General features: G+C 40.5%; 1 protein-coding gene across 1 annotated transcript; it reads left to right on the forward strand.

Annotated features, from left to right (window-relative positions):
* The first annotated feature begins 969 nt into the window (after window positions 1–969).
* GIMD1 (GIMAP family P-loop NTPase domain containing 1) lies at window positions 970–24278 on the forward strand. Its single transcript, XM_089680581.1, has 3 exons — window positions 970–1006; window positions 2222–2615; window positions 23248–24278. The coding sequence occupies exons 2-3, from the start codon at window positions 2229–2231 to the stop codon at window positions 23512–23514; spliced, it is 654 nt and encodes a 217-aa protein (XP_089536707.1). The 5' UTR covers window positions 970–1006; window positions 2222–2228; the 3' UTR covers window positions 23515–24278.
* The last annotated feature ends 421 nt before the right edge of the window (window positions 24279–24699 follow it).

Genomic DNA, 24699 nt, shown 5'->3' on the forward strand with positions numbered 1-24699 from the left:
ATCAGCATAAAAAATAGCGCTTGTTTTTAGTTTTGTTAAACTTTTTTGTCAGTTGATTGCTAAAAAAAAACCTGACTATCACAGAAAGAACTGACACACACATATGTAAACACATATAATGTATATTGTTTGCCAATCAAAAACATATGTTTATCTGTTTTATGCTTTGTATGGTTTTACTATCAGAAATATAAAAATGACCAAGGTTTTTATTATGTTTTCCAGATAATTTTCACATATGATGTTCCAAATGAAATGAACCGTGAAAAAGGAAAAGGAAAAACAGACATAAGGGATCATCAATAATCTTCAAGGCTGCATTTAGAATCTATTGCCCTAGGCATATGTGGCTAACAATGTCCCCTTAAACCCACCCCCTGAACATAATTATTATTGCAGAGACTCATCTTCCCATGGCCTGCCCTAAACCATTCATTGTTTGTGAGAAAAAGGAAAAGGTGAAAACGACTTTTTAATAAGCAGCAGAGACTCTGCTGAGTTGTCTTTGATATCCAGACACAAAATTATTGTTTGCCAAGTCCAAGGTTGTAGCACATAAATCGGAATGATCAAAACTTATATAAAGAATAATTTAAAATTCACTAAAGAAGAAAATTAACAATAACAATAAACAATTCAAGTACTTATTAAAGAATAGTAAAAGAGTTTATGGAGCTTACGTGGCAAATAGCCATGGGTGTTTGTATTTGATAAAGGCGATCACTATAGCATTATGGAATGTGCATCCCGTCGAGCAAATTATTCTGTAATTTTTTTACCTGTGTGAAAGAAAATTAATTGAACTGGCTGTTGACAGTTGTGAGGAGTTGTTTGAAAAACTCAGTGTCTGCTGAGCGTATGGATACTTATCTTCAATAAACTTTGATCCCTTTGTAACACATTAACCAATACAAAGATACTGTACTCCCCTGAGTATGGTACCAGGGATAGCATCATCTCTGTGCTAAAGTTCACTCCCTACATCTCACACTGTTCAAGACGCATGGTAAGCAGATAGAACTAATTTTTTGTATTAATTTTAATTAAAGCAGCTCCTAAATACTATCATTTCCATGAAATCATCAGATGAAGTAATAATTAGAAATGTATTTGGCCATTCTGTATGTATATGCAAATAGGATTTCTAGTATGAATGGGTGCACCTGCTAATAGCTCAGTTTTTATGCTTATAATTTAAGTATTAGAATACTCCAACCCTGTGTAATAATAATAATATGATAGATTGTTTTATTGCAACAGCTACTTATCGTATTTAGAATGTGAAATATATATTCTGAAATTAAAAAATAAATCATATGATGAAAATATGGAATAGCACATTGCACTGGGCTAATACTGATTAGGAAGGTTTTTTTTTTTTACTGCTTTGTACCCCTGTGCATTGCCAACTAATGGTAAACATTAAAGGGATAGTTCACTTTTCAACTCAAAACCTTGATGGTATATGAGATTACATTTTTTTTCATGGTCGGATAGCTTCATCCTAGGTAATCAGAGCGGGAGCAGGTACCTGTCAAAACCAGGTACCTGCCCCCCCTCCCAAAAGAAAAAAATTCCCAAACATGTTGGGGGAGGAGGAGGAAGACTGTAACTTCACTTTTCAGGTGAAGTTTCTCTTTAATTTTTTGGGGATTTAATACTGCTTTAATTTAGCCAGCATAATTTATAGTATGTAAGTGTGGCACTTTGTTAGTGTTTGTTTGGTATATGCTAGAACTAATTTTGCTATTATTAAGAATAATGATTTAAAAAGTTAAAATTTAAGTTTTTACTTAAAAAGTAAAAACATCACTATACTGTATAAAACACGTAGCATTCCAGTATGTCCACACACTAGGATATGGTAAAATGTAATAAGATTACAATTTCATTCTCCGTAATCCTTTTGCTCACACTGCACAGCATAGTATATCCACTTTTCATCATAGGCAATGTATGTTCTCTAATCACAGTGGGAATTGGGCTGTAAAAAGTGGGGCAGCATGGGAACCCATATATTTTTTACATTGTTTTTGAAGAGCATCATAAAATAGTCTTCACATGTCCTCAGGATGCGGCGTTGTTATGACCTAGAGTCTTACATCTAACAGCTTGGCATGAATCTGCTCGTTTATAGGTGTTCTTTGGATATAACCTGCAAGCCATAAATCCCGAAGTTGCTGATATTAACATCTGTCCTGTGATTACTCTATTTTGACAGAGAAGGAATGGAGGGTAATAATGAGATCACCATTAATCTGCTTCTACTGGGAAAGACGAAATGTGGTAAAAGTTCTCTCGGAAACAGCCTGCTGGGAAGTTACGAATTTGAGAGCAAGTTTTTCCCACATTCTGTGACCAAAGACTGCCGACTGTGCAGAACACGAATGCCCAATTTTACTCGCCGGATGGGAAGGGAGCTGGGCCTTCAACTGCAGGTGCTGGACACACCTGGTATCCCTCACAGCAGTCTGAGCCAGGACGAGGTGAAGAAGAGAGTGAGAAAAGCCCTCTCGCAGTACTTTTCGCAGGGGTTACATATGGCCCTACTTGTCCTAAGGGCAGACATTCCACTCTGTGAAGAAGATAACCAGCACACTGTCAAATTAGCCGAGGTAATTCTTGTAATGAGATGAGTAATTTCTATCACTTTCTAAGGGTGAGCAATCCTCTCCCCTGTCTGTTTTGTGTGCACGTCGTTATCAATTTTTTTGAGAAACTGAAGAATAGAGACGTGGAAATGTGTAGCTGTTGTACATTCCACTGCCAGGCCCTGCAGATTTGGAGTTTTATCTTTAATCCCTTATCGAGAGATCTGCCTTGTCCGTGTTTCAAAATCTTGTATGAAATTAATTGCTGCCAGATGAAACAGCTAATATGAGCTCTACCTTACTTATTCCCAGTAAGGCCAGGCCAGGTTACACTATTCACATACACCCTGTCAAACGGTATTAGGGTGCTAAAACAGAGACAGAAAGAGCTGGATGTATTTAAAAATCTAATTCGTGACCTTTTTACGTTGTAATGGTGTTATTCTTAAATGGTTTTCCAAAAACTTAGAAGGTGATGTTTACAAGATGGCTAGAAAATTATGTTATACCTTGAATCAACATTAGTGTTAAACAAGAATTTAAATATTAGAATGTATATGCGCACGTATTCTTATATCACTCATATTTTTACTGGCCACAGATTCCCACAGCTCCCTATTACTTACTTATCTCTGGGGCCTTTTCATCAGATTGGAATGTCTCTAACCACATGCAGTAGGAGCTTGTGCTGCTGTGAGCATTTCTATTATGTTATAAAGATGAAGGCTGTCATGTTAATCCTATGAGTGTCACTGCGATCACTATCGAGAGGGAGCTCTTAGTACAGAAGAACTGCCCACACAGCAGCACTAATTTAGTAGACCCCATACCAATATATCACATTTATGGAAGTGAGGCATGTAGTATGAAGAGAGAAGCCTTTACTGTATCTTTGGATTTATAATACTAGGGCATTCATAAGTAATTATATGTACACACACACATTGGTATGGGGTCTTCTGATGGAAAAGAAAAGCACTGCGACTTTTTATTTTTTTTTTATTTTGCAGTGTTGTACATGTCTGTAATTTACAGTGTCAGAGATCTCATCAGATTGACACTGTGGGGGCACCAACTTTAAAATAAGAATGTCTGGTTTTACTATAAAACTAAATTAAGCATTTGGATTCCAGCTGTCAAGTTTTAGGGCAGGTTTTAGTATGAGTGGTGACTGTGAACAGTGTAAAGTTCTTAGTGTTGGCACATTGATACATGATGATCAGTAAAATTAACTGCCATTCCAGTCCAAAAAGTTTCTATGGGCTTCAGTGCAAGGCAGAGGTATAGCTTGAAGCTTGTGGGCCCCAATGCAAACGTTGATCTGTTGCCCCCTACTACCAACTGCTGCTCCCACCAAGCACCAAGATACTCCCACCACACGCCAAGATACTCCAAGTGGCTAAAGAGTTTTTTCAGATCTTTATTTACATATTGAGAGAGTAATGCAAAACATTTGGAGAAACTGTCCACATTTTGGCAAACCTCATCAATACCCTACCCTACCCTGGAGAATGGGCAGGGTTGCCATTGCAACCCCTGTGACCCTTCAAGCTCCTCTCAACTCGTGTAATTGAAACTGGAAACTCAAAGGATTCAAGATGAGCCTGGGTGGGCCAGTGCCAGGCCAGCCAAGGCCCTTTGAGTTTACAGAATTATCTATGCAGGGTGATGTGGCATAAACTTTTCATTTTCCCCAGAGGCACAGTGTAAAACAGGAGTAGGCAACCTTGAGAGGTGGAGAGCCAAGGTGAAAGAGATCAAAGATCACCGCAGCTTGGCAGCCTTTTTATTTTTAAAGAAATTACCTAGCAAGACCTCACTAAATAGTAAGGAAAACTTATAAACATACAGTATAATAAAGCAAAAGTCACTGTAAAAATATAAACTTAGCCTACCTTAAAAGTGACCAGTGTCAGTAGGGCAATGAACGGTGTGTGGTCGGTGTCAGTAGGGCAGTGGACAGTTTTAGTAAAGCAGTGGACCGGTCAGTAGGACAGAGGTTGGTGTCAGTAGGGAAATGGATGGTGTCATTCAGTAGAGCAGTGGACAGTGTCAGCAAGGCAGTGGACTTTGCCAATAGAGCAGAGAACGGGGTCAAAAGAGCAGTGGATAGTGACAGCAAGGCAATAGACGGTGTGAGTAGTGGTTTATTTTTATTTTGTTTTATTATTTACAATTTTATTTTTTTTTATTTTTTACAGTTTTTTATCTGCCCTGTTGGGGGGCTTTGGTGAAATATCAAGGGTTTAAACAGACCCCTGATATCTCTCTTTTGAGACAGAGAAAGGAGACACAGTGCTCAATCTCCATGTCTGCAGCCTCAGCTGCAGAGAATAAATGAACATGAACAGCTCTGCACTGTCTCCCTTCTCATTCACAAACTGAAGCATAGTAAACACAGTTTACTATGCTTCAATTACAAATGAACACAGGGAGTGATCAGTACCAATCACTCACAGTGTTTATTCAGAAAAGGAAGGGGCAGGTAAATGGCATATTTACCAGCCCCTTCCCTGCTTTCCATCCTGAAATGATCCCCCGCAGCAGCTGGCTGGAGAGGAGAGGAAGGGAAGCCAGTGGCTCTGTGGGGAGGCGGGAACCAGAGGAGCACACAGGGGGCCCAGGAGCATTCAAGCTCTCCCCATGGTGCAAGGGTTGGACCCACTAAAATACATATAGGCAGCACTTGATTTCTTTGCTTAGTGACCCCACTGTTTATCTTGGCCTGTTATAAACATAACTGGAACAACCAAAAAACTTTAGCTATGAACAAGTCAGAAATAAATCACTTGTCCACCACCTTTAATGGCATATAACGTTTTTGTGACCAGATAACTCAGAATGTCTGATGACTATCAGGTAAGTAACTATATAATACTGGATAGGATCCCAGAGTTAAGTAAATGGTTCACTTCCAAAATATAAAGGAAATATCTGTTACAGTATTGAGTTAGTGTGAAACAAATTTCCTTTAAATTTGATAAGCGAACTGAGCTCTGGGATCTTATGTGGCGATGCAACTGCTTTGCTATGGTGGCAGAAATACTCTTTCAGTGCACACATTTTAATAGAACACCCTTCCTAAATGATGGTTAGGAGATTGTTTTTAGCCTGAATAGTGGAAGATACAAGAAAATAATAGATATACAGAATACTAACAGCTGCCATTTATAATGATGTTGATTTTTAATGGGTAGAATACAACATTACTTTATATTACTGTGTTAAAATACTGTCTGCAGCTCTAGAAATAGGAATACAAAGGTACTTTCAGCTCATTCAGGTTTCCAGCCGGCAGTGCGGTGATAGATGAAGGCAGACTTTGCTTCCAATTTCCAACAAAGTTATTGGAGAAGACATGTTTTCATGGAAGTATTTACAAGGTAAAGATATGGTCAGCAGAACAGGAAAGAAACTCATCAAGGATCTACAGTAATCTGCAATTTGGAATTTCCTTTCTTTTACTTAATTATACTCCCTACATGATGTAATAGTTGGCTTTTTAGCTGCTGTTTTTCACTATAATTGCAGATGCTGGGAGTCCTTAAGCTGCAAACAGTACAAAGGCAGAGGATGTGATTGAGGAACTCAAGACAAATAGGACATGCCGTGAAACTTTGTCATATAAATTACAATACCCCACTTAATTAATTACCCATTTTGTATTAATATTTGCACTTCTCTATGCATCACTATAGCTTGTACAGATTCTCTGAATTGTATGGATTCCTGTCATTCATACAAGAGGACACACTGGAACTCTGGTTTCTTCTTTGCTGACAGATTAAAAGGGACAGGCTAAAAAAAACACATAAGATGAAAAACACTCTACCAGACTCCACCAAATTATAGACACTGTGACCTAGAGTTGCTGACCATACTGTCAGGGCCAGTGCAAGGATTTTTGTCTACACAGGCAAGGGGCATTTTTCTGCCCCATCCTCTCCTCCACAATACAACCTCCCACTCCCATGAGGGGGTGGGTTTATTTACTCCCCACATCCCCCCACTATCTACAGCCGCACTAGTAATGTGACGTAGTTATGTAATGGAGTGCAGCATGGAGGATGTCGCTCAGCATTGAAAATTTGAGCTGGGCTGAACTTTTGTACATTATTTTAACAGCCCTGTTGGAGATCGTTGGTTGAGAAAGAAAGGGGCTGGTAAATTGGACCTGCTCTTCATCCTAAATTGACCTTCCTGTGTTTCCTCAGTTGCTGCTGGTGGAAGAGGAAAAGAGCAAAGTCGGAAGCACTGCGAGGGAAAGGGCACTTGGGGGGGCCCAGACAGTGAGTGGAAGGGGAACACACAGGGAGGCCCGGACAGCAGGGGGGTGTGAGCACAGATACTTTGATGGATCTCCCCACAGTGCCGTTGAAGGTTGGGAGTGAAGGAAAACCTGGCAGTGCTGCAGGGGGAGCCACAAGAGGATTTAGGCAGTACAGCCATCCCCCCTGTATTGACAGAGCCTGGGCCCGGTACAAGAGAGCCGGTTGTATTGTCTTATCAGTGGACATGGGAACTGAAGACAGGTATTTTAAAAATTCAAATTGCAAGCAAGTGGCTGGGAATGCATGTTTCCCCACCCATCCTGGCACCCTAAGGCGACTGCCTAAGCAGCTTTATGTTGGCACCAACCCTCCATAATGCACATTAAAATGACTAGTAATTAGTCACTTCTAACGCCAAGATCAAGCCAAAACACATGACTGGGGGACCTGCAGAGTGCCAAGGCTCCTGTTATCTATAAACACCCACAAATTAGACCCTCTCTTTTTTCCAGAAAAGACCAGATGACAACATTTTATTTTGAGTTGAAAGTCCTTAGCAGCCTTTTATTACAAAACCTTAAACACAATATTAAATGAAAACAAACTTAGTGCATAGAATACAGCCAATGCATAACCAATTTCAGATTTAATCCCGCCAGGTCTAAGGTCTTTGAAGGCCAATATAATCTCTGCAAACCAGTTGTATCTGCCACATGATAAAAAAGCCCCCAGCCGCAATTACACTGCCTCGGGGACAATTTAACCACTTACGGTACTACCAGATACAACCTACTTAAAACCCCGATGTTACTGAAGTAATATTAGGAGGAGATACTCATACCTAAGATGGGCCTAACCCATAATTCTCCACAATTTTGAACCAGCACCACCTTCAAAGACCCAATAGACCCCCCACCACCGCACACGAGCATGATACCTCATGCCTGTGCTGCCCTCCAAACCCTGGAGGCCCGCTGAATACCATCCTGCAAGCCAAGGTGCCACAAATTGATGCCACTGGCATTCAAGTGAACACCATCACCCTTCAAATACCACCAAGTGTCATCCTCCAGTTCTCGATGACGCACAGCCAGTCCCATTCTGGACAAAAAACCTCACCACTTCCTTGTTCACCTTTATCTGGGCACTGTTGATTTTGTCAACAGAGCGAACCAAGTGCCAAGAAGACCTGGCGACTATGTCAGACCACACAAAGATGGTATCCGGAAAAAATGACCTAAGGTTCAAAAAATCTAATTTAATATCACGAATGAGCTCGCACATAGAATGCAAGCCCAGGTCATTACCCCCAACATGTAAGAGAACCACATTAGGAGGCCTATCCAATCTGGAATAACGGTGAATCTTGGGAAAGACCCTTGACTACAGCATTCCCAGAATACCAATCCAGCGCAACATAACCTCATGCCTGGAGAAACCCAATTGCCTATCCTCCAGCCGGACCTCAGCCAGCCTGGCACCCCAGAACACATAAGAGTGACTCAGGATCCACACCAGAATCTGAAAGAGAAAAGAAAGAGAAATAAGAGGGAAATACAACACCCCCAAATAGACCCAACCTTAAGCACAAACAATAATGTATACAAAATCGAAGAAAAAGAAGGAGCCAGACAGAACAGACACCATACGACAACACAACGGAACCACACTACCCAGCCCTCGGAAAAAGAAAATGCATACCTCACAACAAATGAGGGTGAACATATGACCTAAACCTGGCCAAATTCCCACCGTCCAATATGCTGACCCACCCTGTCATCCAAGCCCCACCTGACCGCTTCTGTTGCCACCCTAATCCTGACTGAGAAGAATAGTTGTCTGCGCTCAGACTGGCCAGCAACAAACTTTGCAGAAACAAAGCCCCAAACTGATATTGAGACAGAGCTGTCCCATCCATATACACAAAGAAAGCACCCGAAAGGCGAGGCTGAAACCTAAGGAAATTCCCCACTGCCCAGACAGGGCAAATCGAAGAAGAGGGCACCACACACAACTCAATCCGTGAACCCTTCCCCAACTGATCCATTTTTGATGTACGTAACCAGATGCCCAAGGTACCCTCGCGTAAACACACATCATGGACACCCAAACCACCCTCGCCTCGCCTGTTTCAACTCACCAGTTCCCCAACTCAAAAAGCCCCAAAAAAGGCCAGCACAAAAACAGCTGAAACAAATCCACCTCATAGGCCGAAGATCAAATCCCATCCAAGTGACCCACAATGGCAAACAGAACCTCAAAGGAAACTGGACAGTAAGTATCCGCCAAAGAACGACCCTTCCAATAACCCCGCATAGCCTAACAAAGAAAACCTTGGTGACATCCCTGTGACCCAAGAGCTTAAACAGGAAAGCCCAACCTGCCAACTTATGAGACATGGAAGATACAGATACACCGCGCTCAAAGTTCCTACCAATAAAATAAAGCAACACATGCAAACTATCAGTCCCGTGAGAACATCCCCCAACCTCACTCACCAGAACGTTCCATTCCTGCCATGCCATACCATACTATAAGAGGACCTGGTGGATGCCCAGACCAAATTACGAATTAAGGCCATGGAAGTGGCAATGCAATGCTTCAAAGATGCCTGGGGCAAGGAAGTTTGCGCTGCTCCGCATCCGGTGCTAACCGATGGAACCTGTCCCAGTGAAGACGAGACAAAGCATCAGCCACTGAATTTTCAACTCCAGGAACGTGTACAGCAAAAACAAAACAATTAAGACATAAACATGCAAGAACCAGATGACGAAGTAAGCGATTAACAGCAGAAGAGGTTGTAATACTGTTAATAGCCTGCACTACCCACAAATTATTGCAATGGAACCTAATGCATTTATTCCTGTTCCCACAACTCCACAGACAAGATTATAGGGAACAGTTCCAGAACAACCAAATTACAGAGCAAACCCACCCCTCCATGCCATTGGCCAACCTCCAGCACTCCAACGACCCTGGCAGTAAGCTCCAAAGCCTGCAGAGCTCACCGCATCAGTGAACAACTCCAAGTCACAATTCGAAATGACCTGCTCCAACCATAGAGAGTGACAATTGTAAGAGGCCAGAAACAAATCCCACACTCGCAAGTTGTCATGATGATCCCGTACCAGCCGGACATATTGATGCGGTGCTCTCACACCAGCCGTAGCAGATGCCAGCTGTCTACTAAAAACTCGCCCCATGGACATAATGTGACAAGCAAAATTCAACTTGCCCAAGAGAGATTGCAAGTCATCTTCTTGCTGCAAGTGTCAGAAACCGTCACCCGCAGATCCTCAAGCAGTCCAACGGCAAACGGCATTCCATTGCCACAGTATCAATAACAATGCCCAAGAACTGCAAATCAATGGTTAGTCCCTCCTTCTTGTCAGGGGCCAGAGGCACACAAAAACATTCAAAAACATGTTGAACCGTGGACAAAAGCAAAGCACAAATAGTACTCTACGCAGGGCCAATGCATAAAAAATCATCCAAATAATGGATGACCGAATCGAGTCCAGAAACATCCCGAACCACCCACTCCAGAAAAGAACTAAACATTTCAAACAGCGAACATGAAAGAGCACATCCCATGGGCAAACATCTATCAACAAAATCTGCCGTTGCCATCTGCACCCCAACAAATGGCAACAGCTAGGATGCACAGGCAACAGTCGAAAGGCCGCTTCAATATCAGTTTTATCCAACAACGAGCCCTTACCATACCGACGTACCCACACCACTGCTGTGACAAAAGAAATGTAGGACACCGAACACAGCTCAGGATCGATGGCATCATTCACTGAACCCACTCTCGAATGTGACAAATGATATTTGTTTGGGTCCTTTTTGGGAACCACACCCAGAGGGGAAATAACAAAATCGGGCACCGGAGGCGAAACGGCAAATAGCATTCCATTGCCGCAGTATCAATAACAATGCCCAAGAACCGCAAATCAATGGTCAGTCCTTCCTTCTTGTCTGGGGCCAGAGGCACACCAAAACATTCAAAAACATGTTGAAACATGGACAAAAGCGAAGCACAAATAGTACTCTACGCATGGCCAATGCATAAAAAAATCATCCAAATAATGGATGACCGAATCGAATCCAGAAACATCCCGAACCACCCACTCCAGAAAAGAACTAAACATTTCAAACAGCGAACATGAAAGGGCACATCCCATGGGCAAAACCGCTGCGTCAAAAGAAATGTAGGACACCGAACACAGCTCAGGATCAATGGCATCATTCACTGAGCCCACTCTCGAATGTGACAAATGATATTTATTGGGGTCCTTTTTGGGAACCACACCCAGAGGAGAAATAACAAGATCGGGCACCAGTGGCGACTCAAAAGGGCCAGCCATGTGACCCAAAGCAACTTCCAAAATAACTTTCTGAAACCAGTCATGGGAGGCACCGTCAGCAACCGGCAGAGTATAAGAAAACCCTCCGAGAACCATGGTGTCACATGCGAGCCGCCTTCTCATTAGGATAGCGCTTTAGGAACGGCGCCATCCTTTTAACCCTCACTGGCATCATCCCTTTTTCCAACATTGCCACATTTTCCTCTGCTCTGTTTGAAACACCTGGACAGTACTTGAAACCCTCCACAACTGGAACACTCATGCCAGAAACAGCATGTGGTGCCAAACTTTTAAGAGCCCGCGTTGAACTGCCAACAGAACCCCTTGCGATTTGCGGCCAGTTGTGAAGAGGAAGCAGCAACCTCGGCCCCCTGGATGCTCGGTTCCAGGTGCACTTAATAAGCACTTTTGCAAGGACTTGCAGATAGGGATTGCACTAATTGCTTAATTTGCACCGAGGATGGTTATATATTCTGTCAAACGGTGTTATATATATATTTTGTTGATATATGATATATGTTTTATAGAGAGGGGGAAGGTGCAATTCTTTAACTGCTTCCCGACCGCCCTATAGCAGAACAAGAAGAATTGAAGAATTGATACTTTTTTCAAGGCAAAGGGTGTCCACACCAAATCTTGATTTGATTTGGATTTCTCTTCTCTTTATTTGCTTTCCATTTTGTTAATTGATAAAAAATAACCTATTAACACTTTGATTTCTGAAAGCATTCTTAATTTACATTTTTCACACACCCACACACACTGCTTATTAGTATAGACAATTCTGTCACATGGAGGGATATGTTTCTCATGAAAGTGAGTGACACTATTCATCGATCAAGACTAGTATAGTGATTGTAAAGGAACTTTTTCTCTTTAAATACCAAACATGTCATACCTCTGTGCAATGGTTTTGCAGTGAGTAGCCATGAACCTCCTTCTCTGGGGTCAGCTCCTCCTCGTCTCTATCTGCCCCAAGTAAACTGCTTGCTATAGGGGCACACGTGAAGTCTCGATCCTGAGCTGAGCTGCGTGCATCTATAGACATACATAGCATGGCTTGGCCCCACCCCATGCTGCTTCCTCACAGGATTTGATTGATAGCAGCAGGAGCCAATGGTTCCCGCTGCTGGCGAGTCTCCTGTGAGAAAAGAGAGAGGGAAGAAGAGCTGCTGTAGACAGGCATAGTGCTGGATTGAGCTTAGGTATGTGTTTAACCTCTTTGCAATGACAGTACACAAAAGCCCACCCACTGAAAGGCTGCATATTTGCATGCCCAAATGTGAACAGACCTGTGCTTAGAGCGCACAACCTGCGTACTCTGGGCACATTTACCAGCGCCGAACCAAACGGAAAGCTCCTGATCGCTACTTGCAATCAAGAGCTTTCCAATCGTGTGAGTGCTGTGACAATCATGGCGGTCACATGATCATAACCCCCCCCAGCTTCAGAGACCTCTTAAAGGGATGGGAGACGTGGTAATAAGGGGTTAAGAGTGGGCTGGGGGAGAAACTTGACAGTTTTTTTTTTTACCTTAATGCAGAGAATGCATGATGGTAAAAAACCTTATTGCCTTTATAACCATTTAGGGTGTCATCCATTCTTACTTCGTCTCCTGGATGTAAGGTCAACAGAACTTTTTTTATTACCATGTCTGTGTATTTGTTTTTTATTTATTTTGTATGAGACCCTGTCACGGATCCCCCACACGCCACGCCCACAGTGACTAGCTAACTGAGGCACGCACGTGTGGCCGTGACAGGGGGTAAGAGGGAATAAAGGGGACTTAACTTTGAATATATAAAACCGTATATAAGACCAGCCGTGATGTACTTCCACAGCCCGCAATACCTTTTGGCCACCACCAGATGGAGACTCCACTCCAATTCAGCTGGTCAACCACACACTGGCAGATACAAATCTTATATACAATCTGGTGCACTGATTAGAGTTGAGGACCAGCTTAGTAATTACACACCCTTCTAGAGTCCCTCCACCTGTCATACAGCTTGAACCCCGGTGTTAATCACCCTTCCACTGTCCACCCCCCCGCACCAGACACACCACGAAAGATAGCCTGCCACCACCCAACAGTTTATCCGCAGAGCGGTCTGCTGGGACACCCCACACACACAGGTCTCCATCTGGCCGATCTGTTACCTTTTACAATCTGCACGCAATTTGCCCACACACAGTGCAATTGCATACAGATTGGCAATGAGCTTGACCAAGCGTTTAAAGGCACTAAAATACGATACAATCTAATCTAATCCAATCTAATCTCTCCAATCTAATCTCTCCGAAGATATGAGCACGTGCTTAAATACACAGAAGTCACTAATTAATTTTAAGCTTTAATTTCCCGAAAGTGGACAGTGCATAAAATATGTACAAAATATAAAAAGTTACAGAAATACAAAAAATACAAGAAGACACACAAATGACTATTCACTATAAAATAAAAAGGGAATAAGACAGAATAAAACTTTTACCAAGATCTATCCTGCAATTGGAGCAAGTCAGAGCGTCAGCAATATTAACACAAAGGTGTCTCATCCCGGAAGCCGGGCTTTTCAGCCTAATTAATGCTAATTGATGACCACTGTCTGAGTACCTCATTTCCCCAATGACAAGGACTGAATATACATCCTTAATGACAATGGAATGTCCCTACAGAATATACAATACATCCTTAATGACAATGGAATGTCCCTACAGTTACGATTACATATTGCTACTGTTCACATCTTATCTACTCAAATCTGTAAATTTATGTCACATGCATGTTACATCATGTTACATGTACGTTACAGACCCAAAACAAAAATGTAACATATTGCAGCTTACCAATCACTAGATGTGATGGCTGCATTAGTTTTTTGTTTTTAGGCTTTTTACACCTGGTGATCTCGCCAGTAAAACCTCTCCTGTATTAGAGAGTCCCCACTCTGGATGAAAGAGCACATGGGGCACATTTGTTAACAGGGAGGGGAGCGATAGCTGTACTAGCAAATTTAAAAACACAAACAAATTAAAGCTGAACTCCAGCTAACACTTTATAAATAGTTATAGCAAACATTTTTTTCCTTTTGGGAAAAAGGTTTTACATAAATTAAACTGATCATTGTAAGCACCCCTGTCAATGTTGAATAATTTATCTCATCCCTGTAAGTGATACATGTGCAAGAGAGCTAGTTGTGTTGAAAAACATCAGACTTACTGGCAGAATCACGGATGAAAACAGAAGAAAGAAAGCCTAAATAGAAAGTGAATGCAGACATCACATCTAAGAAATGGTAAGCTGCAATATAATAAATGTTTGCTTTTGGGTTTAATACTGTTATTAATTCCTCTCTAGTTTCAAACATGTTCTGTAAGCATTTTCAACAATTTTAGGTTTTAGTTAAAATAAATACTGGTTAGGTACTGTACTTTTTTAAACACACCTCATTAGTAGGTACACACAGTAAATGGAGAAGCACTATGTATGGATCAACACCTCTGCTGAATGACTTCGTGAAAAGAGCTTTTTTACTATCTGAATCATCCTCTCAGCTTTTCAGTTGGACTGAGAGAATAAACTGAGCCATCTGTATCCTCCACTGGGATAGAAAACCTTGAGTCTCTCTCTGCTAGAGAAATGCATGTTGCGTTAAACATTCACTTTTTGGAATACCATGCCTTCTAAATGAAGACTTGCGAGTGTGAGAGGTTGTATCTATTATTTGAGGACTTCTGGATTTTAAAACATAGTCCACAATTAGTGAGAATGAATCACAGATTTTTCTTGCTTGTTTGTGCCATTGTAGTTAAGGTATATTTACTTATTACAGGTACTTCTATAGTGCTGTCAATTTATGCAGCGCTTTACACACACACACACACACACACACACATATATTGTACATTCACATCAGTCCCTAACCCTCAAGGGGCATACAATCTAAAGTTCAGAACTCACATACATACAGTACATATACTAGTTCCAATTTAGACAGGAGCCAATTAACCTACCAGCATTTCTTTGGAGTGTGGGAAGAAACCAGAGTACTCGGAGGAAACCCATGTAGGCACAGGGAGAACATGCAAACTCTAGGCAGGTGGTGCTGTGGTTGGGATTCAAACCAATGACCCTAGTACTGCCAGGTGGAGGTGCTAACCATTTAGACACTGTGCTGCCCGTATATGATGTAAGAACAAAGCCTCTTCTGGATTAGATAATCTGTTTTCTTGATGTTCTAATTTTTCACTCCTTGTTTGATGTTTTTGCATTTAGGTTAAAGCTGAAGAAGTTTAGCAAAAAAATCTATATCTATATTTTTATATAGCTTTAGTGACCTAACGTGCCTGTAATGGAGTATGTCCCAAGTCTAGCAGTCAGCTGGACTCTGTGGGGATGACAAATCCTCTTCCTAACTCCTGCTGTCTTTGGGGAAGGGGGGGGGTTAAAATATATGTAAACCCACACCTTGCAAAACAACCCATTCGGTTTAAAATAGAAAGGCAACACATTTGTGTATACATATAAAAAATATTATAAATACCTTTTTCCACTGTTTTTCACATATGTGATAACATAGCCCCTGTTCTCAACTGCATAAGTTGTTGGAGGAGAAACAGCAGTACACTGGTCTTCCCCCAGTAAATGGCTGTGTGGGGGGGGGGGTGTCAGGTCAAGTCTGATCATTGGAGTAGAGCACACTGAGTTCCCAGCACAGCTAGAGAATTGGCCATGGTATGTTCTCCTGCCTAGTGTGGGGACTGGCACAGGGACACCAGAGATTTCACACAAAGGAAGCAGTACAAAAAGAACAGGATATGTTTTCATACAAGTACATAGTACAGCAAGCACATATCAGGAATATGAAATGTTGGCTTCACATACTCTTTAACAGTCCCAAGTCTTTTGTGAAGCTGCGTTAACAAGTCTCCAACAGGGAGCCACCCTCATTCTCTCCCCTTCTTCATTGTGCAAAGTTCTTTCATTGATTAAACTGCATGATCTATGAATAGGAGAGAGTCAGCTCAATCACGTTCTTTCCCATTTACAGATCGTGTTACATGCAGTGTGTTCAATGAAAAACCTTTTCTCTAGAGAAGGCGAGGGTGTTTGTTAATGCAGCTTCACAAAACACTTGGACCATTACAGCACCAGTTCAGCAACAGAAAGATGACCTGTCTTGAGCTACACTCTCTGCACAGATTTTTACAGAATTCAGCAGCCTGCACAACCTGGAACATACGTCACTACTGGTAAATTAGGTCGCTACAGTTATCATTTTTTTTTTCTTGTTTCTTTTTTTTTGTTAAAGCTAAGCTATTCTTACCTCTGACTGGAGTGGAAAAAGATTAATTCCAGGCAAAGAGCTAAATACACATCTGAAACATTTATATGTACTGTTGTACATGCCATGGTATCCCTACATTAGTGGCATCCATAGTCAGGTTTGTGACCTCACTTTTTGTGTACTGCAGTTTAGCAATACAGTTGGGTCACCAATTCTCCCCTATCCTGTGATTGGACCATTGAGGAGAAGTAGCAGATTTAAGAGGTTGTCATTGTTTTCCTGTAAGTAACTGCAGACTGTTAGCATTGCAAAGCTAAGGTTCCTGATCTCGCCTCTGTCAGTTTGAGTGCTTCTGTACAGGGAATTACATGTGGCTGAAATCATTATAGCTTGATGCATTTATTTCTCTTCGCTTCCCATGTGTGAATGGAGAACAGGTAAGTTTTTGAAGGATTGGGGGGCAGCATCAATGAACACATTGCCTTGTCCTTCATAGTAAAACTACAGGTTTTCTTTCAATATATATTATTGTGATGTAATATTTTGTATTATTTATGCTGTATCTAAAGGATAAGTTCACCTTTTGGAAAATGTTTCACCCATATTTAGGGTCAGGGGTGAACTGACAACTCATGGGGCCCCTGGGCAATAGAAGATGATGGGGCTCCCCAAATTTAAAGATGTCCGCCATGCGGCAGCCATCTGTATGATGCAACATTAATGCCACAGGCTTTCCCAGAGGCGTGCAGAGTAGCAGGAAACTTAAAGCTGGTAACTCAATAAAGGTACCTGGAGCCTCTCATGGGTAGTGCCACCTTAACAACATCATGGACCCCTGAGCAAAGTATTGCACTGAGCCCCTATCAGAGAGTTGGTAATGGTACACAGTGGGTGTGGCTAAATTATGGCTTATATTGAGCATGGTGTTTTAGACTGATTAGAAATTTTAGTTTGATTTTTTTTACATTTTTTTCTGCAATTTTAATTATTTTAATTCATTTTAATTGAATGCATTTTTACGTTTGGTGAGATATCAGGGTCCTACGCAACCCCCTGAAGTTTCACTTTTGAAACAGAGAAAGGGACTGAGGACACATTCCCCAGTCCCTTTCTCTGTAGTCTCAGCTGCACTGCAGATAAATGAACAGAGACAGAAGCTCCAGTCCATTCATAAACTGAAGCATAGTAAACACAGTTTACTGCTTGTACGAACAGATGGCTCTGCTTACGTGGCCCCCTACTGTCCCCAGGTCTTCGGGCAGTGCCTGAGAGCCAGAATGGTCAGTCTGCCCCTGTTTAGATTGAAACATGTAACATGTTCCAGTTCTGGCAGCCAGTTCCCTTGATCTTTCCCTCATTGTGACAGTGAGTGTGAGGATCTTCTCCCTGCACCCGCTGCCACAATTCAAAAGTAGCAAAGCCATGTGGGGCTCTGCCAACACAGCCGCATCGTTCATTCACAGCTTTCTGTGAATGCATGAGCTACAGCTACTGTCAGCCATTGAAGCTGATGGCTTGTAGTTCTGAATGAACTATGGGGTCACTGATGAGTGGTCTCATAGTTCATTCACAAGCTCTGCAACTTGTAAACTGTCAGCCCGTATCGACAGTATGGGCTAAAAGCTGTAGGGCTTGTCTGCAGGAGTTGACATTGCACCCCCGAACCACTGATCATGGGTACAATGCTTCGCAGGCTCCTTAAGGCAGAAAAAAAACATGAACATTTTTGCCTGCAAAAATATGTGCAATTATTATTTTTTCCCAAAAGGTGAACTTATCCTTTAAACAGATTGAGTTTACATTTTACTTTAAATTGTACCATCACACTGCAGGGGGTATTCAAGCAGAAATACATGAAATGCAAACAGTTTATTTTTTTAGATCCACCAGACGTGGTTGTGCTGGATTTGGCTTACAAACACAACATTCATGCACAAGTAATTCTATCTCCAATATATAGCCATGCCTACACAGTGCAAAGCTGTATACAGCACAATGATCAACCAGTACACAGTAATATAATTAAACAACGAGAGAGGACTGAAACATGCATGTATAGAACATGGCAAAAATGAGCCACCATACTAAAGCTTTGGGTATTTGGCCTTCACAGTCCATGCTTGTTGTTTAATTATATTACTGTGTACTGGATGATCATTGTGCTGTATACAGCTTTGCACTGTGTAGGCATGGTTATATATTGGAGATAGAATTACTTGTGCATGTATAGAACATGGCAAAAATGAGCCACCATACTAAAGCTTTGGGTATTTGGCCTTCACAGCAGATTTATACATAGGGCTAGAGCAGTAGAATACATGTTACTTCGGCTAAAATGCTTTTATTTTCCCTAATGTTGAAAACTAAAATCATTTTGCAGAGACTAATTCAAAATGAATGGTGTTATGAAAGGCCTAAATGATCTGTTTGAAAACTTCAAACGCGTAGCGTGGGACACTCACAATGATGTCTTTATACTTATGTCCAAAATATGAGATTTCGTGTAGTAAAACATCATAACTTTTCTAAAGTTCGTGTACTTTTTAGTTTAACATATGTTCATATTGCAGTGTCTGTACAATTCTGTGCCAGAACCATAGTGTATTGGGTTTCATAATTTCCACAATTTGTTTAAAAATGAAAACATTTTAAAGATCATGAAATGTGAGTCGTGCTTTCATCTATCTGGATACAATCATGTAATCACATGGTAGAAACAGCCGAGACACGTGATTGCATCCTGCTGTCAACCTCTATGTATTATTTCATATGAGTACTTGCAAGCTTCAGAATGTGCATCTTCAAATAAAATATGATTTTTTAATGTTGTATAGAGGATTTGGAGGAAAAGCATGAGACTCGTCTAGTCTGCTCTAGAGAACAGTAAGGCTGCCCATATTGCACGGTTCACATCATAGCAATATACTCAAAAAATGCGATTGGCTTTTTTTTTAGCAGAAGTGAATGTATACTGTATATATACATTCACTTCTACTAAATAAAGCCAAAAACATTTTTTGAGTGTATTGCTATGATGTGAACAGTGCAATATGGGTAGCCTTACTGTTCTGTAGAGCAGACTAGACATGTACATTTTTACATTTACATTTTGATTCTAAATACATAATTAAAAATGACATATATGATGCAGCCTGTCGCTAGCATTTACATAGTACTCTTTGTTTTTGTTTTTACCCATTTAACCCACTGTTATTTTTCAGCTTCTTTTACCAGACCAAACTGTGCAGTAAGCGGGTTGGGATAAACCATTTAACACTGACAAGGGTGCTTACGATGGTTAGCTTTATTCATATAGTTAAAATCTTTATCCTAAAAGGAAGAAACATGTTTCTGCAACTGTTTAAAAGGCGTTAGGGTTGCGCTTCTTATTACAGAGGTGCAATATACCCCTGGACAGCAACAGTGTCTGAAGAGGGTAGTGTTAAATGGACTAGTTAGAGGGACTTTACATAAGTGACTAACAAATTAAAGCCTAACTCCATCTAACACTTTTTAACCCCTTGACACCGGCTGCACGCAAATTAGCAGCCTCACAGAACTAGGCTTTTTTTGTGGGGCCGCTAATTTGCGTACCTGTCTTTGTACTGGGAGCGCGCCACATAGCCCACTCCCAGCACAAAGACCTGGGCGTCACTGAGAGCCCCAGGTCCCGTTCTAACGATCAGGACCCAGAACTTAGGATTCCAGGACACCTGATCGCTGTGATAGCCTCTGATTGGCTATCACAGTGATCAGTCACTGTGAAGCCCACCCCCCTTGTTTTCTGTCTCTGAATGGAGGAGAGAGATATATTGTATCTCTCTCTCTGTCTTTACAGAGAGAAAAAAAAAACAAGCGTGTAAATAATAAATTAAATAACTAAAAATAATTTAAAAATAAACAAAAATACATAGATCAAGGTTTGATCTAGGTCTGTGCCAGGGTTAGTGTTTTGGTCAAGGTCAGGGTTAGTTTGTTTGTTTGCTTGTTTGGGTCCCGTTCTTTTTTTTTAATTTTTAAATTAGTATCAGTGTCAGTTAGTGGCAGAATAAAAAGTAAAGCAAATTGCGCACTATTGTTTCTGGGCTGTACTACGGGTACAAACAACAACTAACATACACACATGCAGTATCATTGCGATTGTCAGGAGCAGGATAAATTATTTTAGGTTGTTCTTTGGTGGTAGGTTATAGTAGTAGCAAGAAATATACATCTAAATTTAAAAAAGGGTTTTTTTTACTATTTCGGGCCAGTTTTCCTTTGGTAATAAAAAAAATAAGGAGATTACCATTTACCACCAAATGAAAGCCCAATTTGTCCTGAAAAAAACAAGGTATAATCCACCTGGATGCACACAGTAGTTGTGATGATATGTATGGTTTTGCGAACACGTGTCAAAGTTGCAAAATTGTGCTTAGGCATTAAGACCATTGTAAGCACCCCTGTCAATGTTAAATGATTTGTCCCAACTCTCTAACTGACTATTTTGCTGTACCACTTGATTTCATAAAGTAAGTTGAAAAATAACAGGAGGATCAAAATGTAAAAAAAGTTACAGGAGAGACACAGAAAAACAAAGACTGCATTATTGCTATTGACAGTCTGCAGCATATGTCATTTTTGAGTTTGCATTTAGTACCATTTTAAGAGTTGGAGTAAGTCAACCCACCACCCACCTGGGACAGAAAGATGGCAAGCATCCAAAGAAAAATCCCCCCACTGTGTACTGCAGTTTCCTGTGGTGGGCTTTTATGCAGGGCATCAGGTATCTGGCACACCCTAAAATGTACTGGTTGCCGAATTTTTTTTTACCAAACTTAGTATGGCCATACATGAGCCAAATACCCCATCCACACATTTGAGGTTGATTGGGGAATCCTTCCCGCTGCGGTACTGTATTCTGACAGCAGGGAGCCTTCCCTGCTATCAGACTACAATGATCAGTGTTGCCATAGTCGGCGGCACTGATTGTTCAGGAAAAACTCAATAAGCTGGTTGTACACAAGTTGACTGGTAGCTGTACAACCAGCTAGCCCATACATGGATGAAAAGTTGGTCGGTCCCTGCTGAACTTCCTGAATTTTGATCCATGTATAGCTGGCTTTAGATCTTCAACAAGGGTGAATGACATGAGCAATGAGTTATTTTGCTTTTTAAAAAAAAAAAACAGTCACCTTAAAACAGAAATTGTGTTACTGGCCAAATTACCTGGTGAAAAAGGGAAAAAACCTACAGAAAACAGGAATAGAGAGGAAAACCTCCAACAGGGGCACTTTTTCCCATGACAGCTGTAAAGGAAAGAGCAGATTCCCTTACATTGGAAAGATACCCTTTTACTTCATGTTGAGTCTACAGGTCAGGAAGTAAAAATCACATCAAACAAAAACAAAGCAAAAAAGAAAAACTGTCCATGGTGTTATCCTTCCCAGTTTTGACATTTGATATACTTTACCAAGTAAAAATTATAGTACTTTTTCAAAATGTTTACTAAGGCATGTAATTTGAAATGTAAACGTTATCTGGGTGAGTGCCACACTTGAGAGTTGGACTGGTGCTCCAAGTCTCCAGCAGTTCACAAAGCTTGACTGCAAAATAAGTACAAAGCCTTAGGGTTCATTGGGGCTTCAAATCACATGTAATCCTTAACTGAATAACATATAATTACTTTAATGAAAGTAAGAGATTTAACATTTGAAAAATGGATTTTGGAATTAAATCAAAAGTAACAAGCTAAAGTGTGATTTTAGTGATTCTATACCATACATTAATATCTGTAAAAGCAGATGGTGCTGTGCAGCAGTAACCATGACCATTTGACATAACATTGTTTTAACCAATTTATATATATATATATATATATATATATATGTATATATACACAGTATATTATATATATAATGATATACAATCATAAATAAATGAAAATGCAACAAAAAATAATCTTATGTCTATCCAACAGTGTAAATTGTTTTGTATGACAAACCATTTTACATGCACAGTCTATTAAAGTCTTTTTTAACTAGAAAAGTGATTATGTTGTTAGAATAATTTTTATGGAGTATACACCAGTTTTATTAATGAGTGAAACCAAAACAATGCACCACTGGGATCTGCTACAACGTTTACCACGATTTAGCTATGAGATGACAGTACATGCAGGGGCATTATATTTTTAATGGAGACACTGCATAATTACTATTGTTAAGCTGAACTCCAGATGTTTATATTAAAAAACAAACAAAACAAAACTGCCAATTATTCCAATTTTATATGCTTTTTTTTTTAAATACAACTAAGTACCTGTATCCATCATTATATTAGTTTTCATTAATTAGCTGCACCCTGGGAAGAAGGGGCAGCAATATGAACCAATAAGATTCTTCGGCAGTGTGCTGTCAGTCTAACAGCGGAAGCTTTCTAACAGCAAGAAATAACATGAATGATGAATTCATTACATTCTGCTACTTCTTCTAAGTGCAAGTCAGCAAGCTGATGTTGGGTTGATGACCACCCTGAATAGCTTAACATCAGCAGAGAAAATTGTGGCTCTACAAAATATGAAATGCTTCCATCACAGCTCACACATGCTGTTTTCCTTGAATTCAAATTTAAAAATATTTTCAGGTAAGAGGTAACAATCCCTTCAAGCCGGACTTGGGTTTGATTAAGTGTTCACTGTTATTTATATATAAATGAGAGCAGTTTGTAATATATTTATTTTGTGCAGAATCTTCTGGGCCCCGAATGGAAAAATTTCACGGCGGTGGTTTTCACTCATGGAGATGTTTTACAAGAGATGAGAATGACGGAAGATGAATTCCTCCGGTCTGCTTCTACAACATTGTCAACTCTCCTGGCGACTATACATGGCCGATACTTTTTTAGAGACCCCACTGAAAAAACTCTGCATGAGCAGCAAGCAGTATTTGCCAATCAAATCTTACATTTTGTGAGGCAAAATAGCTACCAGACTGTGCAGTTTAACAAACATTGACCAGCTTACGATACATTCCATAAAGTAACAAGGATGGACATATCAGTAAAGAGTGGAATACCCTTATCCCTTACCATTATCCAGTTGTGCCTTTTCAGAAGATGATGAAAGAAAATCAATTACTAACCCAAGGATGTAAATTAACTTTATGTGAAATATACACTCACCAGCCACTTTATTAGCTAGTACCAGGTTGGACACCTTTGCCTTCAGGACTGCCTTAATTCTTCATGGCATAGATTCAACAATGTGGTGGAAACTTTCCTCAGAGATTTTGGTCAATAGTGACATGAGTTACTGTTGCCATTCTATCATCTCGAACCAGTCTGACCATTCTCCTCTCACATCAACAAGGCTTTTTTGTCTACACAACTGCCACTCACTGGATATTTTCTCTTTTTCAGACCATTCTCTGTAAACCTTAGAGATGGTTGTGTGTGAAGATCCCAGTAGATCAGCAGTTTTTGAAATATTCAGACCAGCCCATCTGGCACCAACAACCATGCCACGTTCAAAGTCACTTAAATACCCTCTTTTCCATATTCTGATGCTCAGTTATTTTAACTTTAGCAAGTCGTCCTCATCATATCTAGATGCCTAAATGCATTGAGTTACTGCCATGTGGTTGGCTCATTAGCAATTTGTGTTATCAAGCAATTGAACAGGTGTACCTGATAAAGTGGTTGGTGAGTATAAATCTGAGTGTATGCATCCAAAAAAAAAAAAACAGCAAATAAAAGTGTTGTAACATTTTAGAAAGCAAATATTTTTTTTTTATTTTAATTTTATTTCACACAGGGAGTTTGAGTTTGGAATAAGCACAAGGGTTTTACATGAGAGATTTGATAAACCAGTTTGACACAGTTTATAGATATTGTACATAGAAAGGCATATAGACATGCCATCTCAAAATATATGCTTAAAAACACAGGCAACATTCTACTTGCACTGCACTAAATTGTACTGTATTTATTTTCCCACTGTACTTCAAAATATTGTGCCAAAATCAAAATATTGTGCCAATAATATTGTGCCAATAATGTCTACAGACTACAAAGAGATTTGCTTCACCTGCATTACCACGTACCATCCAAAATGATAAATCATCATCGTGTTCTAGAACTGAGCCCAAAGAGAACAAAGTCCAATCTAACGGTCAGTTAAATGAGCTAATTATAGTAGAAG

The sequence above is a fragment of the Staurois parvus genome, unplaced genomic scaffold (genome assembly GCF_062004578.1).
Source record: "Staurois parvus isolate SC_StPar_1 unplaced genomic scaffold, SC_StPar_1.0 ptg000244l, whole genome shotgun sequence".
Taxonomy (NCBI): Eukaryota; Metazoa; Chordata; class Amphibia; order Anura; family Ranidae; genus Staurois; species Staurois parvus.

What these genes read in the sequence shown, in the direction of transcription:
- GIMD1 (XM_089680581.1), top strand. Translation starts at nt 2,229, where the DNA reads ATGGAGGGTAATAATGAGATCACCATTAATCTGCTTCTACTGGGAAAG. An exon ending in ACACTGTCAAATTAGCCGAG is followed by an intron (nt 2,616 to 23,247) that starts GTAATTCTTGTA and finishes TATTTTGTGCAG; the next exon opens with AATCTTCTGGGCCCCGAATG.